The sequence below is a fragment of the Accipiter gentilis genome, chromosome 14 (assembly GCF_929443795.1).
Source record: "Accipiter gentilis chromosome 14, bAccGen1.1, whole genome shotgun sequence".
Classification (NCBI taxonomy): domain Eukaryota; kingdom Metazoa; phylum Chordata; class Aves; order Accipitriformes; family Accipitridae; genus Astur; species Astur gentilis.
Window position 1 is genome coordinate 11,463,160 of NC_064893.1, and position 19,823 is coordinate 11,482,982.

Below are 19,823 nucleotides of genomic sequence, written 5' to 3' on the forward strand. Positions count from 1 at the left end.
GCACTGGGGGATGTGCAAGCTCTGCGAGGAAGCTACAGCTGGGACAGATGCTGCAGGTTTTCCACTGGAGGTTGCTCGGACGAACCTATTCTTGGCCCATCGGAAGACTGCAAGCTGCAGCATGCAATACAATACTTTGTGGTACTAAAGGACCTTCCGAATGAGGGTCTCACATTAATTAATTAAGCCTCAGAGCACCTAGAAGGAAAATCTATCCTATTTTACCAGCAAGTGCAATGAGTATGCAAAGGTCACATAGAATAAAGGAGCAAAGGAAAGAGAGATCCTGGTGTCCTGACTCCTGACTCCTTGCTGCATCTATTAGCTCATGAGTCCCCTACAAAGGACACACATGGAGGACAAAAGGTGACCCACAGTCCTGCCCCAAGGGGTCACCGACTGAGAGGTTTACTAAGGTGCAGGAAAACGACTAACAAGGTTACACAGATTGACGCAGGTCAGTAAAGAATATGGCATTAAGAAAATTGATCCTTTCAAAGCCTCCAGTCACATGCTTATGTCAGAACCAGACGTGACTCGTGTCTGTGTTTCATACGATACCACCAAGTGCCCACCAAAGGGCTTTCCTTCATGTTTAAATAATGAAATGCAATGTAATGCCGACAGGTGCTTTTTTTCACAGGGAGAAGGGAGAAGAAGGGAAAGTGCTTGGGTGGACTGAGGCAGAGCCCGGGTCTTCCCTGCCTCTCCCACCCCTCCCTGCCCTCCCCTGCCCACATGGCTTGCAAGAAAGAGGTCACCGACAGCTGGACGTGCCCGTCTGTCCGCAATGCCAAGGAGACAAGCTTATGGGCACTGGAAGAGAGAGTAACCTGTCTATGATTGGGGTGTCCGTGCACTGCATAGCAGCTACGGCGTCTGTGCAAAAGACGGGAGGCTGTCATGGGGAAGAAAAAGAAATGTGCTTTACAAGTCATCATGGAAGATGGTTGGTATCACTATGAGACCATTTCAGTTTGGATGCTGCCAAATACTTGACAAAACGTCTCGAGACTTTCCAAGCACACCATTTTGCATCTGTCAAAGATCACGCAATTTCAGTTTGCTCACGCAGGGAACTTTTGTCAATCTGCCAAACTAAAGTAAATATTAAGAGCATCACTGTAGGAAAAGAATATAATGTATAATCAATAAGGGACGTTCTGCCAAGCTCAGCTGGCACTTAAGGGCTAGCTGTGTAAAGCATCGCGTGTGTAAATCCCAGAAACAAATGCAATTACTCTTTGTTCTTTGTCTTGCAGCTGGAATAGAGATTGATGGACAAGTCGAAAGTGACACAGAGAGTGAAGGTAATGTAGAGATTAAAATATGCGGTCTTGTTTGAAATACAAGAGGTGATACCTTTTCTTTTTCTCTCTGGCTTGTGGCTCGCTCTACAACAGAAACATTTTCATGAGGTGCTTGTAAGCAAGCAGATTTTTCCCTTGAGGTTTGACTTGTACTACTGATATGTAAACCACCAATCTTAAGCAGTCTGTCCGCTTTCATCCACGGTCCTAGTGCAGGAGGCTATCAGAGCACCCATCCCTTGGCAGTCACCCCTAGCAAACCAGGCATCGCAGTAAAGCACCACTCGATGCAGGGCTGTGAACTGCTCCGCACCACAGTGAGGTCCTGCTTGCCCTCTTTGTAATGCTTGCTTAGACCATAACAGACTGGTATCTTGATTATTCACAGCCAAGAGAAGATAAAAATGAAAATGGAGGCAGACTGATGGCTTTGAGGAAAGTCGGGAAGAGCCAGTGACAGGATTAAAAACAGCTTTAACCCTCTATGTATAGTAAATAAAGAGAAATAGCTAAGTGGTAGGATTATAACACTAAATAAAGAGACGTAGCTAAGAGGTAAGATCGTAACAGCACAGCATAGGTGATATGAATGTAGATGCTACTGCAGAAATGGTTCACAACTGTGTCTGTACAATCCATAAAATATGAAAAAGTAATTAACAAATCACTAGAATTATTTCTTTTAAATCATATCCAGCTTTTCCATACAGGCAAACAAGGCAATAAGATAAAAGTAATAAAAGAACGCTCCACACTTAACCTAATATTTGACAGGTTGCAAATGAAAATCATGGTGTTGGCTGCCCAAAATGAACATTGTCTCAAAGAGGGTAGGTGGTCCTTCGACCTAAATCACTAACTGAAATTCAGCTGAGATAGACCATTACACAGTAACGGAAACCTACCTAATGGCTCCTAAGAAATGAGTTGAAAGCTCCTTCTCATTCCCAGTACCAAGTGTGACAACCACCACCTACTAATTCTTTACCACTAGCAAGCAAAAACTATTTGCTTGTTATTAATTTCTAACTTTTCACCAAAACAAAAATTCAAATAATCAAATACTTTTTGCTTCTATTTTCCTCGCTCATTTTTCACTCTGGATCCCATTCCAGCACAATTTTCTTCTTCCATTTCTCCAACCCTGGGGAAAAAAAATCAATGGCAAAATTAAAGTTTGTTTGTTTGTTTGTTTGTTTGAACACTTTATTTGCATCAGCCAGAAATTTTGGAAAATTAGAAGCCAAAAGACTCTGGAAAACTTACTATTGATTTTAATGTACTTGGTGGTAAAAAGGATAGAGAGGCTTGGGGGAGGGGGGGTTTGAATGTGGTTTTCCCCTTTCCATAATATTCTGCAATTAAATCATGCTCCACTTCAGTCCTTTAAACTGGAAGCACTTCTGACTTCTGGACAAAAGAGGTTTTTAGTTTGCAGTGCCAATAAGACTGAAACGTGCATCAGAGCCTAACTGGTTTTTTCTTCTCTGGATATAGACCTTCCTATATAAAAGAAAACTCAGAGAAACAAAACCGGGTGCTGCCTAAGCTGCACCTTTTCTCTCTATAAATAGAAGACCTCCATCTCCAGCCTTGAAAAGAAAACATCTTTCAAGGACATCGTACCAACAAGCAAACTACTTACTGTATAACCGACTGCAACTTCTGTTTCCGTTGCTCTGGTGTGTTTACAGGTTGGGAAGATATCTGCCTGTCCTCTCTGATGGATGCGCTTTTGCATTTGTAACTAATTTCCAATTTTCTTATGGTCACATGTAAGTCACTGATGTGTTAAAATGAGCCAGACTATCTTAAATAGGAGTTGCATAACTGAAGAGTTGGATATGGTTCTTGGATGGGGCATAAAGCAAAGCCCACCGAGGTCAGGGGGCATCTTCTCACTGACTTCACTGGGGTTTGCATCAGACATCCTGGCTGCCTGCACTTTTCTGATGAATCCTTATTTTGCCAGCATGGATTTCCCAATGTACTTCTTTTTTATCCCTTGCAGAAGATGATGTAAAGGACAAGACACCTAAGAAACAGCCCCTCAGGGAAACCAGCAGAGCAAGCAGACTTGAAAGGAAAAAGCAAGACAAAGACAAAGAAGAAGATGAGAGCAAAGAGGAAGACAGCCGTAGCCAACAAAACAGAGCTTCTAGGAGAAAAAACTACCAAAGAAAAAACAGTGATGGAAAAAAGGCAGCAGAGGAAGGAAGTCAGCAGAGAGAGAGAGGCAAAAAGGCTCCTACCAAAGATCAAAAGGAGTCAGAAAACAAAGAAAAGAAAACAAACAAGAAAGCAAAGGAGGGGGAGAACAAACAGAAGAAAGACAGGAGAAACAGGTACTTAAACAATCCCTGAGTACGGTGCCTTGTGTCAGACTGGCAGTGGGATTGACATGCCAGTGGCATATGGGTCAGAACTGCAAAACCGATAGACTGCAAATAAGTTACTGTCCCAAAAGAGGTACAGCAGTGGCAAACAGTAGTGGAAAATGCCACACAACCAAACTGCTTCCAAGGTCTTCTGTCATTATTGTTTCTCAGCCAGGGTCAGAGCCATGCCTGTAGTAGAGTCCTAGCACCTACAGCTCGGGGTGGAAAAGCACTCTTAAACAAGACAGCTTGAGCAACCCCGGTCTGGGCACATTTTTTTGGTTGGTCTATGGAAACATTCAGCTTAAAATGGATCTCATGTTTTCAAGTCCAAATCTTGCTTGTCCCGACACTCTGCTTCTCCCTGTATCTTCCATTTCCCTCTGAAGGCATGAAAAACATATCTCCAGAGCCAGCTGCAGCCCTAGACAATGCTTCTGTAGCCGAAGCGTGGTCCAAAGCACAATGTCAGGCGAGTTATGGTGGAGCGTGATCGTCTTTTCATTATCCTGGCTGGCAGCAGCCTTGCCCTGAGCGTGGAGGGGCCATACCGGCATTGCACTGAGCCAGGGGATGGTGAGGGACTGTGCCCACATCAGAGCAGGATCCTTGGGGGCCAGCGGTGCTGTGCCCACACCAAGTAAGACCTTCCCTCAAACTCCTGCGAGTTTTTCTGGTTTGTGCCCTTTATTTTGTGTCTCTCCCAGTACTACTTCTGCTTCTTCCAACTCATCCGACGAGGAGTCACTGTCAGAGGAAGAGCTCGCGATGCTGATGGAGCAGGTGGAGCAAAAGAAAAAACTGATTTCCACCATGAGGAACAAGCCCTGGAGGATGGTTAAGAAGCTCTCAGTGCTCAGGTAATCGTTACACCGGGAACCCACACCCCCGGGGTCTTTGCTGACTGTCAGATGAACTTTGTCCTTCCTAGAAATTGCCTATTTGCTGCTGCTGCTGCCCTAACACCCCTGTCTCAGAAGAAGCAACCGGCAGAGCCTGGCCAGCCTGTCTGGGTTTAAAGGCTGACAGTTAAAATGTGGAATTTGATTTTCAGCCTCTGTAACCAAAGAACGGACGAGGTGCAAATCTGTTCAACTGATACCCATGGCCAGGTCATTCTACCCTTGTATTTAAAACCAAATGACTCACTACTCTCAGGCTGCTTGTTAAAGCAAACTCTATGCCCTGGTTTGCTTATTCATGCCCATTGTCAGCCAGAAATCAGAGCTGCAAAGTGCCATGTTACTTCACACTCCTGATACGGGGCTGCTTGGAAAAGATGCTGTATTATTTGCAGAATTTTATGGAACAAAGATAATATTGCCACCCAGCCCACACTGAATGTGGGAACAACTGAGGCAACTGCAGAGACCCCTTAGTGCAGGGCAATGGGGAGCTGTAGGGCAGGGCAGACCAGGGAAATCAAAACCCACAGGTCAACAAGGAACAGCTCATAACAAACCATTCCCATGTCAAGGCAATGATTCAAATCCCAGCTCTATTGGTTAAAAAAACCCTGAACCCCCTTTCCACTGGGAGAGCTTTCAAAATAGCATTGAAAGGCATGGACAGCCCCGTGGGTTGTGGCGATGCCCCGCTCCGTGTTTGCCAAGAGGCTGCTCTGAGCTGCAGTGACCAGTCTGTGAAGGCCGGCAATCACCGTGTGTCTCTGCTTCTCTTTTACACCCTGAAGGCCAAGACCTGCTCCATCTTCCATTAAAATCAGGAGCCTTGAACTATGCCAATTATTTCTAAAAATCTGGGTAAAGATCTATACAGGGAAACTGTATTAAAGCAGCTTTTCTCTCTCACAGGCATGCTACGAGCCTGAGCTCATTACAAATAAAATCTTATGACTCTAAAGGTCCAAAGTTCTGCAAGAAAAGAAAAAAAAAAAAAAGCAGAGCAGTATTATTTATGACATATTTTCCTTTTGGTGTAGGATCCCAGTTAAAATTCTGCCTAGGATCATGTTTGATAACATACCTCCATCCTTTCATCTTATCCCTGAACTATGGCAATCATTACCACCCGCTATTGAACCTAAAGAGAATTGTTGCACTGCTTGTGCAGGGCCTTCCAGAAAGACTCTCAGAGTGCTGTACATTCATTAGTTATTTTGGCTGCACAAACTCAACCCTGAGACAAGAAATTATTAGCCCCACTGCACAGATGAGGAATGTGAAACACAAAGAGTGAAACAATATTTTCAAGACTTAGAAATCTCACTTTAGGTTTGTAAATAAAGTTGCAGGTGATTTTCCCCAGGTTATGGGCTGAACTAGCCAACTATTTCTACTAAGTAGAAGTTCGTCTTTCCCAAAGGCTTAGGAGTGCAAAGGACCTCCCAACTCCTGAAATTTAATCTCTTCACATGGTGTATTAGCAACACCAATATACAATATAATTTTATTCACAATCTCAGCATACTCTAACAGCATCTACCTAGGTTCTTTTCTATGTCCCTTAAAAATCCTATTCTAAAGCTAATTTCAATTTGCAGCTTGATTTTACTCCTGACTAGTGTACACTTATTTCTCTGGCACTGAGATTATCCAATTGCACATCTCTGATATTTATCCAGGTAAGTGTTCAAGGAGGGAAATTCTGCATCCTTTTGGAGTTTGTTTCACGAGACAATGTTATTTTCTTCTTGACCAATGCACCAGGAGAGAGAAGTTATAGCAGGCATGCCAGGGTGGGAGAGCTCTGAAGTTAGAGGAACAGGCGGGCTTTTGGTCTACACCCAGGGAGAAATGTGGAACAAGATTTGGGACACATCTCTGCATGACCATGAGTACTTTGGGGACCTGTTAGCTAGCCCCGGGTGAGCATGCGAGCTCGACATGCACAGCAACACCACTAGCAGATAGGAGCCAGGACCCCAGAGGCAGCGCGGGGTGTGGAGAGAGACCGAACCCCCACCTTCACACGAGCATGGCGGCTTTCCCACTGGTGCAAGCAGAGGTGAAAAGCTAAAGACCCCTTGGCTGTTTCAATAACCTGCTTGTTTATTTTCCAATTAGGGAGGCGCAAGCTTTTGTAGAGAAGTTTGAAGGAGCTCTGGGAAAAGGGAAGGGCAAAAAGTTCTACGCGTATAAGATGATGATGGCAAAGGTAAGTGCTGCAGTGGTGTCAGGGAGAAGCTTGGATACCTGGTTATGTATTCAGCGCATTTTGGGCAGAGTTTATTAACCTGTATTTGGCAAAAGACACACCAGGAAATCAGAATAAAACTTCCTGCCTGCATTCAAAAACATTCTAGCAGCTTCAAATCTATGACTATTACAGAAAGAACAGGGAGAAATTCCCCCCCACCTAAACCTCATTGCGACTTTCCCTGAAGCAAGGAACGGTTTGCAGGAGCCGGGAAAACCACAGCTTTCTGGCTGCAGTCTCCAAAACCTTGATCTGTGAGACAAGGTACCCCTAAAGGGGAGAGAGGCCATGCCAACTTCTTGCACTGCCCCGTGGACTCCTGTAAGAATTCATCTTCCCCAGCAACGGAGACATAACAGGGACAATGATGACTCTGTTGGTAGCCAAGTTGCATGTTGTCATGGAGATTATATTGAAAAGTGAAAAACAGAGCCAGGCCTGAGATGAGGAAATCAATGGGAGTTTAGCTGCTGGTGCAGCGAGGAAGGATTCAAGCTCAGTATTTTATCAAATTAAATTTTGTTTTAAATAGAGTTGGTTCTGCATCAATTCTTTCAATCCAGAGCTAGGTCTGAATTTTCCACCCCTGTATAATACAGTAAACTCTTAGCAAAACTGCAGCTTTCCAAAAGCCTGGGAAGGTTAAAACTCAGATAATGAACACTTAGGGTTGGGGGGGTCGGGGATTGAAGGTAGTTTCTGAAATAGTCCAAAAGACCAAACCCAGACCAGAGTTTTTGCTTTGGACTTTACACACACTCCTAGCAATGCTACCAAACCCTGACATGAGAAAGCTCTGCAGATGAAGCAGCCTCCCTCTTCGCACCTCTCTGCTCACCACAATGTTGTCTTGTTTCAGAAATGGGTGAAATTTAAGAGAGACTTTGACAATTTTAAAACCCAGTGCATACCCTGGGAGATGAAGATAAAAGAAGTGGAGAGTAAGTGGAAGTTGCTGTGCGGTGGCAGTGAGACATTTTGTCAGACAGCTTTGCCTTTGGCTCCCTGTTCCCCGGTCTCCGCTTGCCCCGGGCACCGGTGCCAAACGAGGAGCAGGCAGGTCCAGGCTTTGCTGTCTCCATCAGCGGTGGGGATTGTCGGGAGGGTCTTGGGAAACTCACTGGGGAGACCTGAGGCTAAAGGGGTCCGGGTCTTGCTGAGGACAGTTTAATCTTCCTAAACTCCTAACCATGAAGTGTCTTCTGGTTTAAGGTCACTTTGGCTCCTCAGTCGCTTCCTACTTCATATTTCTGCGGTGGATGTACGGAATGAATCTTGTCCTTTTTGGGTTAATATTTGGACTGGTTATAATTCCGGAGGTAAGCGCTTAACTCTCCTTTCAGTAATATCTTGCCCATTGCTTAACACAAACATGAGATCGATAGCACAAACAAGTGTTTTCTAACAGGCAGTGCCTTAGAAAAATGAAATGCATAAGGGCAATTACACAACTTAAAAGGCTGTTACTGACACAGGAGCAAAAGTCGGATTGGAATCAGGAGACCTAAAATGCTATCAAAGATCCTGCCCACCCAGCAGCTAAAACAGGAGCTCAAAACCCTAATTTAAGGATAGTTTTACATGTTGACTAAAGAAAAAAACATGACCTATGAATCCTAGGTACATGCTCAGGTCCTTAAGAGCCATAAGACATGGGCCGTGCTCTGAAAGCGATTAAGAAAACCCCCCTTTTGGGCCCTCCGAGGGGCACAGCCCCACAGGAGGAGCCATCAAGGGAAGGAACAATTACCCAGCACTTTGCCAACTAACATTTGTTTGGGATATATCCCTTTTCTGTACTTCTAATTCAGATGATTCACAAGGAAGAGTTTTATTTTTAGTTTTTCTGTTTCTTGCTCTTCTTGGAGAAGGAAAAGTATCTCATAGCCAATTTTATATGATCGTTTATTGAAGAATTTTTTAATGTAGCCATTACAGCTCTGGCTAAATTACTCAGTGCAGTCTTTAAAGGCTGTGCAATCCGCAGACAGTGGCATCTGTTCAGTTCAATGCAGATTTTTATGGAGAAAAAATGCAGCACGGAGTCTCTCCTGAGGACCGTGCTTTTGTTCTCCTTAATGTGGTTCTCACACTGTTGAAAGTAAAAACTCTGTTTCCTCCCAGGATGAAGAGACATAACCATTAGCACTGAACAATACAAATGTATTTTGTTAAGAACTATGCATATGGTAGAAGACTAAACAGCTTTCATCTTTAAAGTATGCATACTGTTACTCATTGCCTACTGAGCTGTTACGATACGGAAAGTAGCTGGGTAATAAACATTTAATCATAAATGATTTTGAAATTAATTAGATAGCCCTAAAAATAAGTGATAGATTATATGCTAGGACCTTTCTAAGCTATGAATGCTAATGGGATATTTTGGTATAGGCACCAGTCAGAGTCTTCTTGTAAATATGTTACTAACTCTCCATAGCCCTTGACGTTCTCTCTCTGGACTTCAGTAGCTGCTGGACTTTTTGCAAGACCTGCTTTGCATGGTGCCATCAGGAGAGGCTGTGCCATGAAAACTGTTCTTTGCATCATTTTGTCCAAACCTAACTGCCCTTCACCTCACCTTGAGATCATTTTTCAATTCAAGACTAATATAATACAAAACATACTGCAAGCTCGACCCAGTGCTCTTGACTTCTCTCAAAGGAGGAGTCCTGCATAAATAGATAAAGCTAATCCTTTTATTGCATCAGACCCATGAAGTTCAAGCAAAGAACTTCTTGCTAAATTAAGGACATTTAAACTGGAGCTGTTCATTGAGGGATACAGTTCTTTGGCAAAATACTTCCTGTGCAATGGATGTTACCAGGGAAAGGGAAGTCCTCTGGTTATTCGGCTGAAATTAATTCTAAATACTTTAAACTGCTGCTCTGGTATTAAGAAATAAAATACGTATTAAAATCAATGAAAAAGAAAACCAACCAAAACCAAACCAAAAGGGTCTCATCAAGAAAAAAACCTGCACAGTGTATTATACTGTACGTGCATCACTGTTATTAATGTTCATCAGGTCCTGATGGGAATGCCATATGGGAGCATGCCAAGGAAAACTGTACCCCGGGCTGAACAAGCAACAGCTATGGATTTTTCAGTTCTTTGGGATTTTGAGGTAAGTACAGGAGTGCTAATCGTAAGAGATCAGTTGAATATCTCCTAAAACTCTTCAGAATTTAGCGGCACTACATGGATGAATTTGTTCCAAGATAAACCAGCAATGCATCTATTTCTTCCAGAAGATGAAGACACCTGCTGCCATGAAATCTTTGTAGATCTTCAGAGATTTCTGGCCAAAACAGCATGTGCACATGCAGGCACCTGCATGTGGATTTGAACCACTTCCATATACAAATGTGCTGGCTGGCATGTGTCACACGTGTGTGTGTATACACACAAACATACACAGACATATAGTTCTCAAGTCTTCAGGAACAAAGCAGATGCACTTTTATTCCAAAGGGGACATATCACATCCCAACATGGCTAGCTAACACCACCCAAAACATGTCTGTCTGCGGTCAATGAGGTGCAACAGGACAAAGTAAAATCCACTAAGGCCAGTGGAGTTACACAGTTCTACACTGAAGGAAGTTAAAGCAGATTTAGGAACCCCATGTCCTTTTATCTACACAGTATTTTTATCCATGAAGTACAAGAAGCTGAAGTTAGATTTTTCTATGAGCATTAGTAGAAGCAGGTGACTATATGTAAACTGCCGAGTGATGAGCTTGGTGCAACTCATTTAAACCACATTCACAGGGTTGCCTTATAAAGTCAGCCAAAAAAGGATCCTTTTTCAGAGGAAAAAACACCCAATAAATATATTTCTGCTGTATTTTAAATCTACATAGAACAATCTGTAGAAATCTGTATCATCATCTCACATTCATAACGTAGAATTTTATTCTGAAAAAACAAAAAAATTTTGTATGCACAAGAGCCATTTTACTTCTAACTAGAAAGGCAGCCAGGATGCAGGTGAAACAGGTGCTTCTGAACCAGGCAGCCGGAGCTTAAGTGTTTTTAGGGGACGGCCCAAAAAAGAAAAAGATGTGTGCAGGGGGTGAAGAGGTTCTGCTGTGGCTGATACCTCGGAATCTGACTTTCAAAGCCGCTACTTCTGGAAATATTTTTTAAATGCTTGTTGGGGCTCACCCACATATTACAAGCATGGGACCCAGTCCTTCTGTAATAAACCCCATCACAATTTCCTTAACTAAAAAAAAAAACAACCACTACTTTAATGTAAGTGAGATTATATAAATGAATTTATTAATAAGGCTTCAAATACCGGTGTGTCCAGGAACCTGACAGGGCCAGACCTTGTTCTCCCAGCACTTTCACCCACTTGCCAGAATACAAAATTCAGAGTTGAATTAGCAACATTTTTAATAACATTGCACTGAATGAAAAACTCATTTGAGCAGCACACTGTAAAAATACAAGAAGCAGCATTTAAACATATTCTTCCAGAGAAAAAAAAAAAAGAAAAGAAAAAAAATAAAACCACAAACCAAAACAAACAAAAAAACCCCAAACCAAAACCAAAACAAACAACCCTGCAAGAGTGTTGCTGAACTGCAGCTGCTGATTTTGTCTGGGAGACCATAAACTATACACATAACAGTAAGGAAATTTGCTCTTGGATGAGGTTGTACCATTGCGTGAAAGGCTAGCTACTACAACCTCTCAGCCAGTCTTTTGCCTGTGGCTTGGTACATACATCTACATTCCCCTGCCATCACCGGGGGCTTGATCTTCTGAACCCCTCTGCCATACAGGTCCCCATCCCGTACCCACTCCCTTGCTGCTTGACACCAGCGAGCAATAACACAAGCTTGAGAACCAATCTCCAGCGATGGGGCAACAATGTATGCCTATACCCTCTGCATCCAGAAGATGTCAAATTAAGCCCTTCACAGAGGCTTGCCCTTAGAAAATGAATAGATGCTTATTCCAGTGTGCTCCACAGGAGAGGTGCAATGGGGAAACATATTTCAGAGCAGGCATAAAATGAAGAGTCAATACTATGATCTTGAAAAATACATTTCAAGAGAGAGGAGCCAGGGAAATGTATGCTTTGGCAACAAGGAGGTCACATCATGGATTTCTAGAGGAGTGGAAAGGAATAAATCTCACTTGGACACCAGACACCATGTCTCATGAATAGAGTTTAAAGAACATACTGGATGATGTGAGCAGATAAGCTCATTTTTCCATCCCCACCATTTGATGAATCAGAAAGACAAAGTTTTGGGATTACAACCTGAGAAAAAAACTTCACTAGTGCCTTCTAGGAATATTATTTTTATATTTTATGAGGGTTTTTTGATTACACCTCCCCAGCACACGTTATACACAACACGCTACAAGCCCCAAGCAGCGATGCCAGCTGCCGACTTGCTGCATTTCCCCGAGTGGCTCAGCAGCACTGGAAGAAACATGTGCGGAGTTGTCCCATACCTGTGGGACTGCGCTTTGTGCAGGGCAAACACAAGGCTAATGTGGCACCCAGGGATACCAAAGCTTCATGTTAGTTTAGGAACAAAAAACCTAGTGGTTTGGGGAAGCTTAGTCTAATTAATTAAATGAAGGCAGTCAACAACTGGAAGAGAGGCCCAGAAAGGTTGTGGGATCTCCATCCTTGGAGATTTTCAAAACTCAGCTGGACATGGCCCTGAGCCACAGCACTTAATTTTGAAATTGGCTCTGCTTTGAGTAGGGGGCCTTACTAGATGACCTCCAGAGGTCCCTTCCCATGTAAATTATTCAATGTCTCTAAACAAGATCCATTACACAGCCTCTGATACAAGCTTCAAGTTATGTCTAAATTTTGGTCTTTCCAAAGGCTTGATCAGAGGGGAGCTTGTTCAACTATCATGGCTAGACCAGTTAACTACACTTAACTTACGAGCTGAAAGACAACAGGCAAAAAATAGAGAAGTACAATATGCAATGATACACATCAACTTGGACGAGATATGACAGAAAAATAGGGAGAAATTGGTAATGCAGATTAGGAGCTCTGCAACTCACTGAATGCCCAACAGTTTGTACAGCAAAAAATAAATCTACTTGAGACAACACGGTTGATATTGCATCTGAGCTCTGCTTTCCACAGGAAAGTAATGCTTTGATTTTAGTCTTTAGTTATATTTGCTCTGCAGGTGGTAGCCAGTAAAAGGAACAACATCTGCAGGGTACCAAGCATCAGCTGCCTCCTAGCTGAAAGGAAAAGTCTCATGTCATGGTGGGAAATCCCATTGCTACAGCATTTCTACAAGATCTGAATGTTTGATACTGGCTTAGAGAAGGAGGTAGGCTACAGCCACAAAGCAATAAGGAGGTTTTTCTGGGAGGGATGAAACAGTGATGGATAAAAACTACATTTTAGTTTTGAGCCAGTATCCTCTGATGTGCTCTCCCTCTTCTCCCTCTCTTAGGAGGATAAGCTCTTAGGAGGATGTCTCGCAAAGGTGACAGGGCAGAAAACAGCTGAGAATGAGACACTAAGAATTTTTCCAAGTTGATTTTCCTTGTTTTAAATCTTCAGTTTTCACCAGAAACCTCTTTCCCTCAGAAGAAAAGCTGCACAGCTTACACAAAGGTTTGCTTTTGCTTTTTCTCCAGGGCTACATCAAATACTCGGCGCTCTTTTATGGCTACTACAACAACCAGCGGACCATCGGCTGGTTAAAATACAGGCTACCGATGGCATATTTCATGGTTGGGATCAGCGTATTCGGTTACAGCCTGATGGTTGTTATAAGATCGTAAGTATGGCTGGCATTGCCCTCTCTGCAAAATCCACCCAGATGTGTCTTGAAGCTGGCTTCCCCTACATGGGCATGGCTCACGGCTCTGTCCAGCCTTAGCTGGATGGTTCACTCACCACCCCTGGCTCTGGCGAGCTGGATGGACACGGGCAGTCCCATGCCTCAGCCATGTGGTCACATGCATTATTTTGAACCCTCCCACCTCCTTCTCCAGCCTTGTTCTTCCTCCTCCTCCTCTCTGGGTCGCTTTAACCCTTCCTCCAACATTACTACAGGGCCCTCAAACAGGTGGATTTTGTACATGAAGGATGATTCTACTTACAGTAAATTTCACAGGCTCTTTTTCCCATACTTTCATTGCAAAAACCCACTCCTGAAAGGCAATGTGAGTCACACAGGTGGTGCAAGGTGTACAGAAAAGAGCCAGAAGTTACCAGACTGCTTTTGTTGCATCCCCAAACCAATCAGTGGAGTTTTAAAGTGGGGCCCCAATCTCTGTGCCCCTAGTGCATTGTCCCCGAGCACTGGTGAGTCCCCTGCAGCATCCCCAGGGCACCGAGGATGCAGCCGAGGCACTTCTGGCTGCTGAGATGGTCTCTGCAAAGCCAAACATAAAAAAATAAAAAAAAATGGTCTCTGCCTGTAGGGCATACTATGCAAAGGTTTTCCTTCCTTTGCGAGAAAGAATAAGCCCATAGATTTGCAGCGCTGCTGAAACAGGCTCTATTGCTGTGCCGCAGAAAGGGCTTCTTGAGCCTTTGGCTGGAGTGGGACATGGGGATTTGCTGTACATTTGCCATGAAATTGCAGCAACTGTTGTCTCACCTTCCTTGAGGGACTGGTGCTAGGAACTCTAGTGGGAGGTACAGAAGGATTTCAGGAATCAAATAGTAGAGAGGAAACAGCAGAAGCCATATCTGCTCCTACACTGATTAATAAGAATAATCCTTTTTCTCTCCCTGCATGACTTGCTGCAAGCTCTTTGGCTTCAGCATTGTGCAGCTACTGAAGTCTCACTAAAACTTTGTGTTGCAGTGGGTGTATAAATTTAACTAACTAAAGGTAGCCATAATCATATATTGCACCCTAGGACCCAGAAGTGCTGTAAATAGACTTTTTTCATGCACTAGCTGGTGGAAGCAATCCTTAACCTGCTTTAATCACCTATGCTAGGTTTTTTCTACATTACTGTTTTTAATACAAGACCTGCATAGCCCTGAAGACCCCTCCTTAAGTTCAGTCTTTGTTAAACCTGAAGTCCAACAGCACATGTTAGACAGTTGCGCCCAAACCCCAAGAACAGTCACCCTGCCCCTTCCTTACCCACCAGCAATCCCAAGCCACCGGTGCTGCTTTGCAAAGCTGAAGGACACGCAGTGGCTCAGGTGGTGTCTATCTGACCTTGTCACCACATATGTCCTTACACAGGATGGCACGCAATGCCAATGAAAGTACAGCAGATGGGGATGATGACAACTTCATTTTCAGCTGGAAAATGTTCACCAGCTGGGACTACCTCATTGGCAACCCAGAGACAGCGGACAACAAGTTTGCATCCATCACCACCAGCTTCAAGGTAACCCTAACCAGCATTTTTCTGCCTGCTTCTGGGGATTCTCCCAGCACCTACTGTGGCAGAGGTTTAAGGGGAAATCTGGGTACCTGTAAAGCACTTCTCTGTACGAACAGGATATGGTGCTGAACCATGGCAGCTCCAGCTCCCATGCCCTGGGTCACTCTAGCCCCCTTTTTAGGATATGAAAAAAAATTGTTCTACTTCAGAGTGCAACTCCCGCACCACATTCACCTGGGACACGGCAGGCCGTCTGCCACTTGATGCCTTTCAGTCAAACTGGGATGCGTGTATGAAGCTTAGTTTGAACTTGACACAAACTACCGTGTTCAATATAGCCAGAATAGCATAGGGTGGAAAAACATCTGATGGTGCCTGAGGCTCAATGCTGTGAGATACTTGCTCCAATTCTGTGAGCACCCCTGTTTTTTCAGGAGTCTATCGTAGACGAGCAAGAAAGCAACAAGGATGAGAACATCCACCTGAGGAGGTTCCTGCGGGTTTTGGCCAACGTCCTCATCATATGCTGCTTGTGCGGGAGTGGCTACCTCATTTATTTTGTGGTGAAACGCTCCCAGACATTTTCCAAAATGCAAAATGTTGGGTGGTATGAAAGAAATGAGGTAAGGGAACTTCCAGTTTTCTGCTGTGATAATTTGCCTTGGAAAGCAGCAGCAGCAGCATTGCTGCAGCTTGAGGACAGCATCCAAGGCAGAGGGATTCCCTACCAGGGCCCAGAAGCCCCCTTCAGTACCTTCATGCTCATGTTAGCCAGGAAGCACATTGGTCCCATTGAGAGCTTCTAGAACAAATTAACAACTCCTTCAGAGAGGGGAAAATACTCTTAAAAATAAATCGCAATAAAAGTCAATGGGTCTTCAACACTTACAACACAGACCATTTTCTAAAGAATCTACCTCAAGTTGCATATTAATGCTTACAAACTCTGTTGTACTAGAAAGCTCTCTGGGTGTTAGAAATGTCCATGCTCAGACATAAAGCTAAACTCAGATCTTTATCATCCATCTTGAATTACGGGAATAAGATTTTAGAACCTGCAGAAAAATTTCAGTTGTCAAAAATTTTCTGTGCCTGATTTTGGAATGAGAAGTTTAAATCTTAAAGCTCTTCACAAAAAAAACCCCAACCGTTTCAATCTACGGAAAGGTTTGATTTCAATGTATACTACATTATCATATATTTATATATCAAAGTGAAATTAAATTCAAAGCCATGCATTTTCATAATTCCCTCAGAAAACATTAGCAAGATAGCACTTTCTCACAGAATGCTTTATTTCAGTGAACTTTGCCCAAAGAAAAAGAAAATCCTATTAACAAAAAAAGTTTAATGTCTGAGACTTTCCTGGTGATAACTTGAGATCTGAATATATACAGTTCTGGGTACTGTTCCCTCTGCTGGAAAGAAACACACAAAAGAGACTTGTGAGTCAGAGCCTGCCAGTAGCTGTACAGACACAGTCCTCTGCAGGCCAATGGGCTGTAAAAAAAAGATAGAGACTGCAAGTCATGCCTGAGCTAATGCTGATTTGCCAGTGACCTCATTGACCATAGTACAACTTAGCATCTCACGCCATACAGAGGAACAAAAATACCACTTAGACATATTTTCTTGAGCTGCAAAACGGAGTCCTTGATGCGCTTCCATTCAGATCCATAATTGCCTATTGCAAAAGCAAAGGTGCTGAATGTGGAATATAAACATTAGCATCGATTAATTATCTTTATGCACACAAGCCAAGCCTTGAGCTTCCTCCGAAACTAAAATAAGAACCTCAGAGCTGATGCAAGCAGTACTACGAGGGACTTGAGGAACCTAAATATTCATGAGTCTGAACTGACAGGGAACAAATTCTTCAGAGCTCATCCCTTTGCGATAACAGCAAAAGTGGAAGAGCAAGCCGTGCAACCCAGCCCTGAAGTCTGATGCTGTGCTGCCTGCACACTAAGCAAAGCCAGAAGCTGAGCTTGCTTTGGCTGTGTCCCCTTTATAAATCTTTCAGAAATCTCCAACCAGTTGCTGGCAGCCCCCTGCTCTGCTCAAAGATAGTCGCTGCTGTTACTATTAGCAGTAATCTTGTTTTCCTCACGTGGCAGGTTGAAATTGTAATGTCCTTGCTGGGCATGTTTTGCCCTCCACTGTTTGAAACCATTGCTGCGCTAGAAAATTACCATCCCCGCATCGGGCTGAAATGGCAGCTGGGGCGGATCTTCGCACTCTTCCTTGGGAACCTCTACACGTTTTTGTTGGCCTTGATGGATGATGTCAATGAAAAAGTAAGAGCTAAGCTGAAATGCCGTGTTCGCTAACATTTCCAGAGCCGAGGGTGAGCATGGCCCATCCCTGCAGCCAGCAGCAATGATAACCTCCTTTGCAGCAGGCGCTTCCCTTGTCCCCAATCCTCTCAAGCATCAGCTGCAGCATCCTGGGGAGACTCACCAACCAGAGGGATTGCCAGAGAGTCTCCAGCTTCTTTTTACAGCCCTGAAAAGAAAGCGGTTATTGCCTCCTATAATCATGGCATGTTAGGGTAATTCAATTTTTTTCTCCATCTGACACCGTTTGCAACTTCTATTAACACAGACCCTGAGGATATAGTTTATAATCCTCTTCCCCTGCCCTCCCCTCTTTAACATTATCCTGGTAGCATGTTGCAGGCAGATAACTGCAGGAAGGGATAAACGTCTATGAGATCCACAGAAAAAATGACTCTGTTTTAAGCTGAGAAGAATTGGGGCGGTTTGCTCTGCCCTGAAAAATTGTGAAGAAAGTGAGGAAGGAGGACTGGGTGGAGGCTCCCTCTGCACACAGGAGTCTTGAAGGAGGTCTGGCTCCTCCATGTGTGGGGAGCAGGCTGCTAGCTCCCCCAAATTCACAGTGCCCCGATCTGTTTTCGGTCTGGAAGGGCTGCTGCTCCCCTGCTCCTGGCAAAAGGGAAGGCGTTTCTGTGCTATTGCCAGCACTGCAACTCTGTTGTAGGCAGATGCTTCTATGACAGGTGCTGGTAGGGAGGAGGGGAGAACCCAATGACCCAATGCCTTGAGTCTCTCCAGACATGTCTTCTGGGACCTCTATTTCCTGATGGTTTTGGCTGGGGTGGGGGGGGTGTGTCTCTTCGTTGCAGCTGGCTGAAGAGGACGTGGTGAAGAACGTCACGCACTGGACGCTGCTTGGCCACCACAACTCGTCCACAGAGAACAGCAGCACAGCCACCCCACCTCCCCTTGATCCCGCAGACGTGCCCAGGGGACCCTGCTGGGAGACAACTGTTGGCATTGTAAGAAATTCATTACGTAGTAAGTCTCTGGGCTGGTTTGGGGTGAGGAATTTTTTGTTGTTGATGAGGTTTTTAGCATTTCCAGGCTTGACATTTTCCTTGGAAATGACATCTCCTTTCCCAACTGTCACAGAGCACCACCAAGGCACTGTAAGTCCTTGGCCACGGTTCTCAAGCCATGGTGACGAAATTCCCAGCTGGAAGGGCCCAGGGCACGCACAGCTCTCTGGCACTTGCCGTGAAGAGCACAAAAGGCCAGGTAGTCTGCAGCCATGCCTGCATCGTGTTTTCGTTCCAATCACGACTGCGCCTTTAAAGCAAACCTGTCTTTACGGCTTATTGCTGGACTTCAGTTCACACTGCAGTAAAATCCAACCAGAAGACATGCCTCAAATAACTCCTGACACGTCCCAAATTTTAACACATCTTAAGGCCATGGGACAAGAGCAGAATTAGGCAAAATAACCCCCCTGAAATGCATGCAGGGTGGCCTTCAATTCCTCAGAGTTTCACCCCACAAACCCACCCTGCAGCCTCCACCTTGCACCAGGAAGTTCTGCAGCCAGACTATGCACAAGCTAAAAAGTAAAAGCAATTATTTATTGGCTGATATAGATAACTAGGGTTTACGAAGCTACGCATTACTGTGTACACCCAATGTGTCTTCACTAGCCAAGTGATTTTCAGTCAAGTGGAGAAAGACCAGCCGCTGTTGGTCCTCGGAAATGTCTGATCCTCAGTGCAGCTGAGCTGTCATCCTCCAGATCCTTGTTTTTTCCCCTCAGACATTTAAACCCTTTCTTTTAAGTGTTTTTCCTTTTGAATCCTTGGGACACCAGCTATCTCCGTCCTACAAGTCTCACTTCAGCCTGCAATTTTACCCTTCTTGTCTTGCACATCTCCCCTCTCTACAGTTCCTCGCAGATCTTGCTTCCAACTGAGCAATTTCATCAGGAGTCCACATGAAGGTTTCAGCGCTGAGCCATAGCGGAACTATGCACAATCAAAATTACCCTCAGCATATGTATGCTTTACACCAGCATTAGTGCAGCATTAACATTCTGCTTCTGCTTTATGTGCTGCCACAACATATAGCTCAGTCGATAACGCTAACAGCAACTATCAGGGCTAACAGCTATGACGGAGCTCATGGTTCCCAAGCACTGAGGTAAAGGTTAGGCACCGCCAAGTGTTTGAAAGCAGGCAGGGAGTTTGCTCATGGCATGCTTTTTTGAAGGTTACTATCATATTAAGACAAATAGCTTAATAAAAAGTACAGTCCCGAATGCGCTACTGAAATTATAGGAGCTAAAT

The 19,823-nt window shown here is 44.2% G+C and overlaps 1 protein-coding gene across 1 annotated transcript in view; it reads left to right on the plus strand.

Annotated features, from left to right (window-relative positions):
- The first annotated feature begins 711 nt into the window (after positions 1-711).
- TMC2 (transmembrane channel like 2) overlaps positions 712-19,823 on the plus strand; it is a 34,205-nt gene continuing 15,093 nt past the window's right edge. Inside the window, exons 1-13 of the mRNA XM_049817214.1 lie at positions 712-949; positions 1,263-1,310; positions 3,322-3,655; positions 4,396-4,548; positions 6,715-6,805; positions 7,707-7,788; positions 8,060-8,166; positions 9,876-9,974; positions 13,493-13,635; positions 15,067-15,214; positions 15,646-15,834; positions 17,329-17,508; positions 18,357-18,509. Of these exons, the coding sequence (XP_049673171.1) occupies positions 904-949; positions 1,263-1,310; positions 3,322-3,655; positions 4,396-4,548; positions 6,715-6,805; positions 7,707-7,788; positions 8,060-8,166; positions 9,876-9,974; positions 13,493-13,635; positions 15,067-15,214; positions 15,646-15,834; positions 17,329-17,508; positions 18,357-18,509 (1,773 nt within the window). The 5' untranslated portion in view covers positions 712-903. The remainder of the gene's footprint in view (positions 950-1,262; positions 1,311-3,321; positions 3,656-4,395; positions 4,549-6,714; positions 6,806-7,706; positions 7,789-8,059; positions 8,167-9,875; positions 9,975-13,492; positions 13,636-15,066; positions 15,215-15,645; positions 15,835-17,328; positions 17,509-18,356; positions 18,510-19,823) is intronic.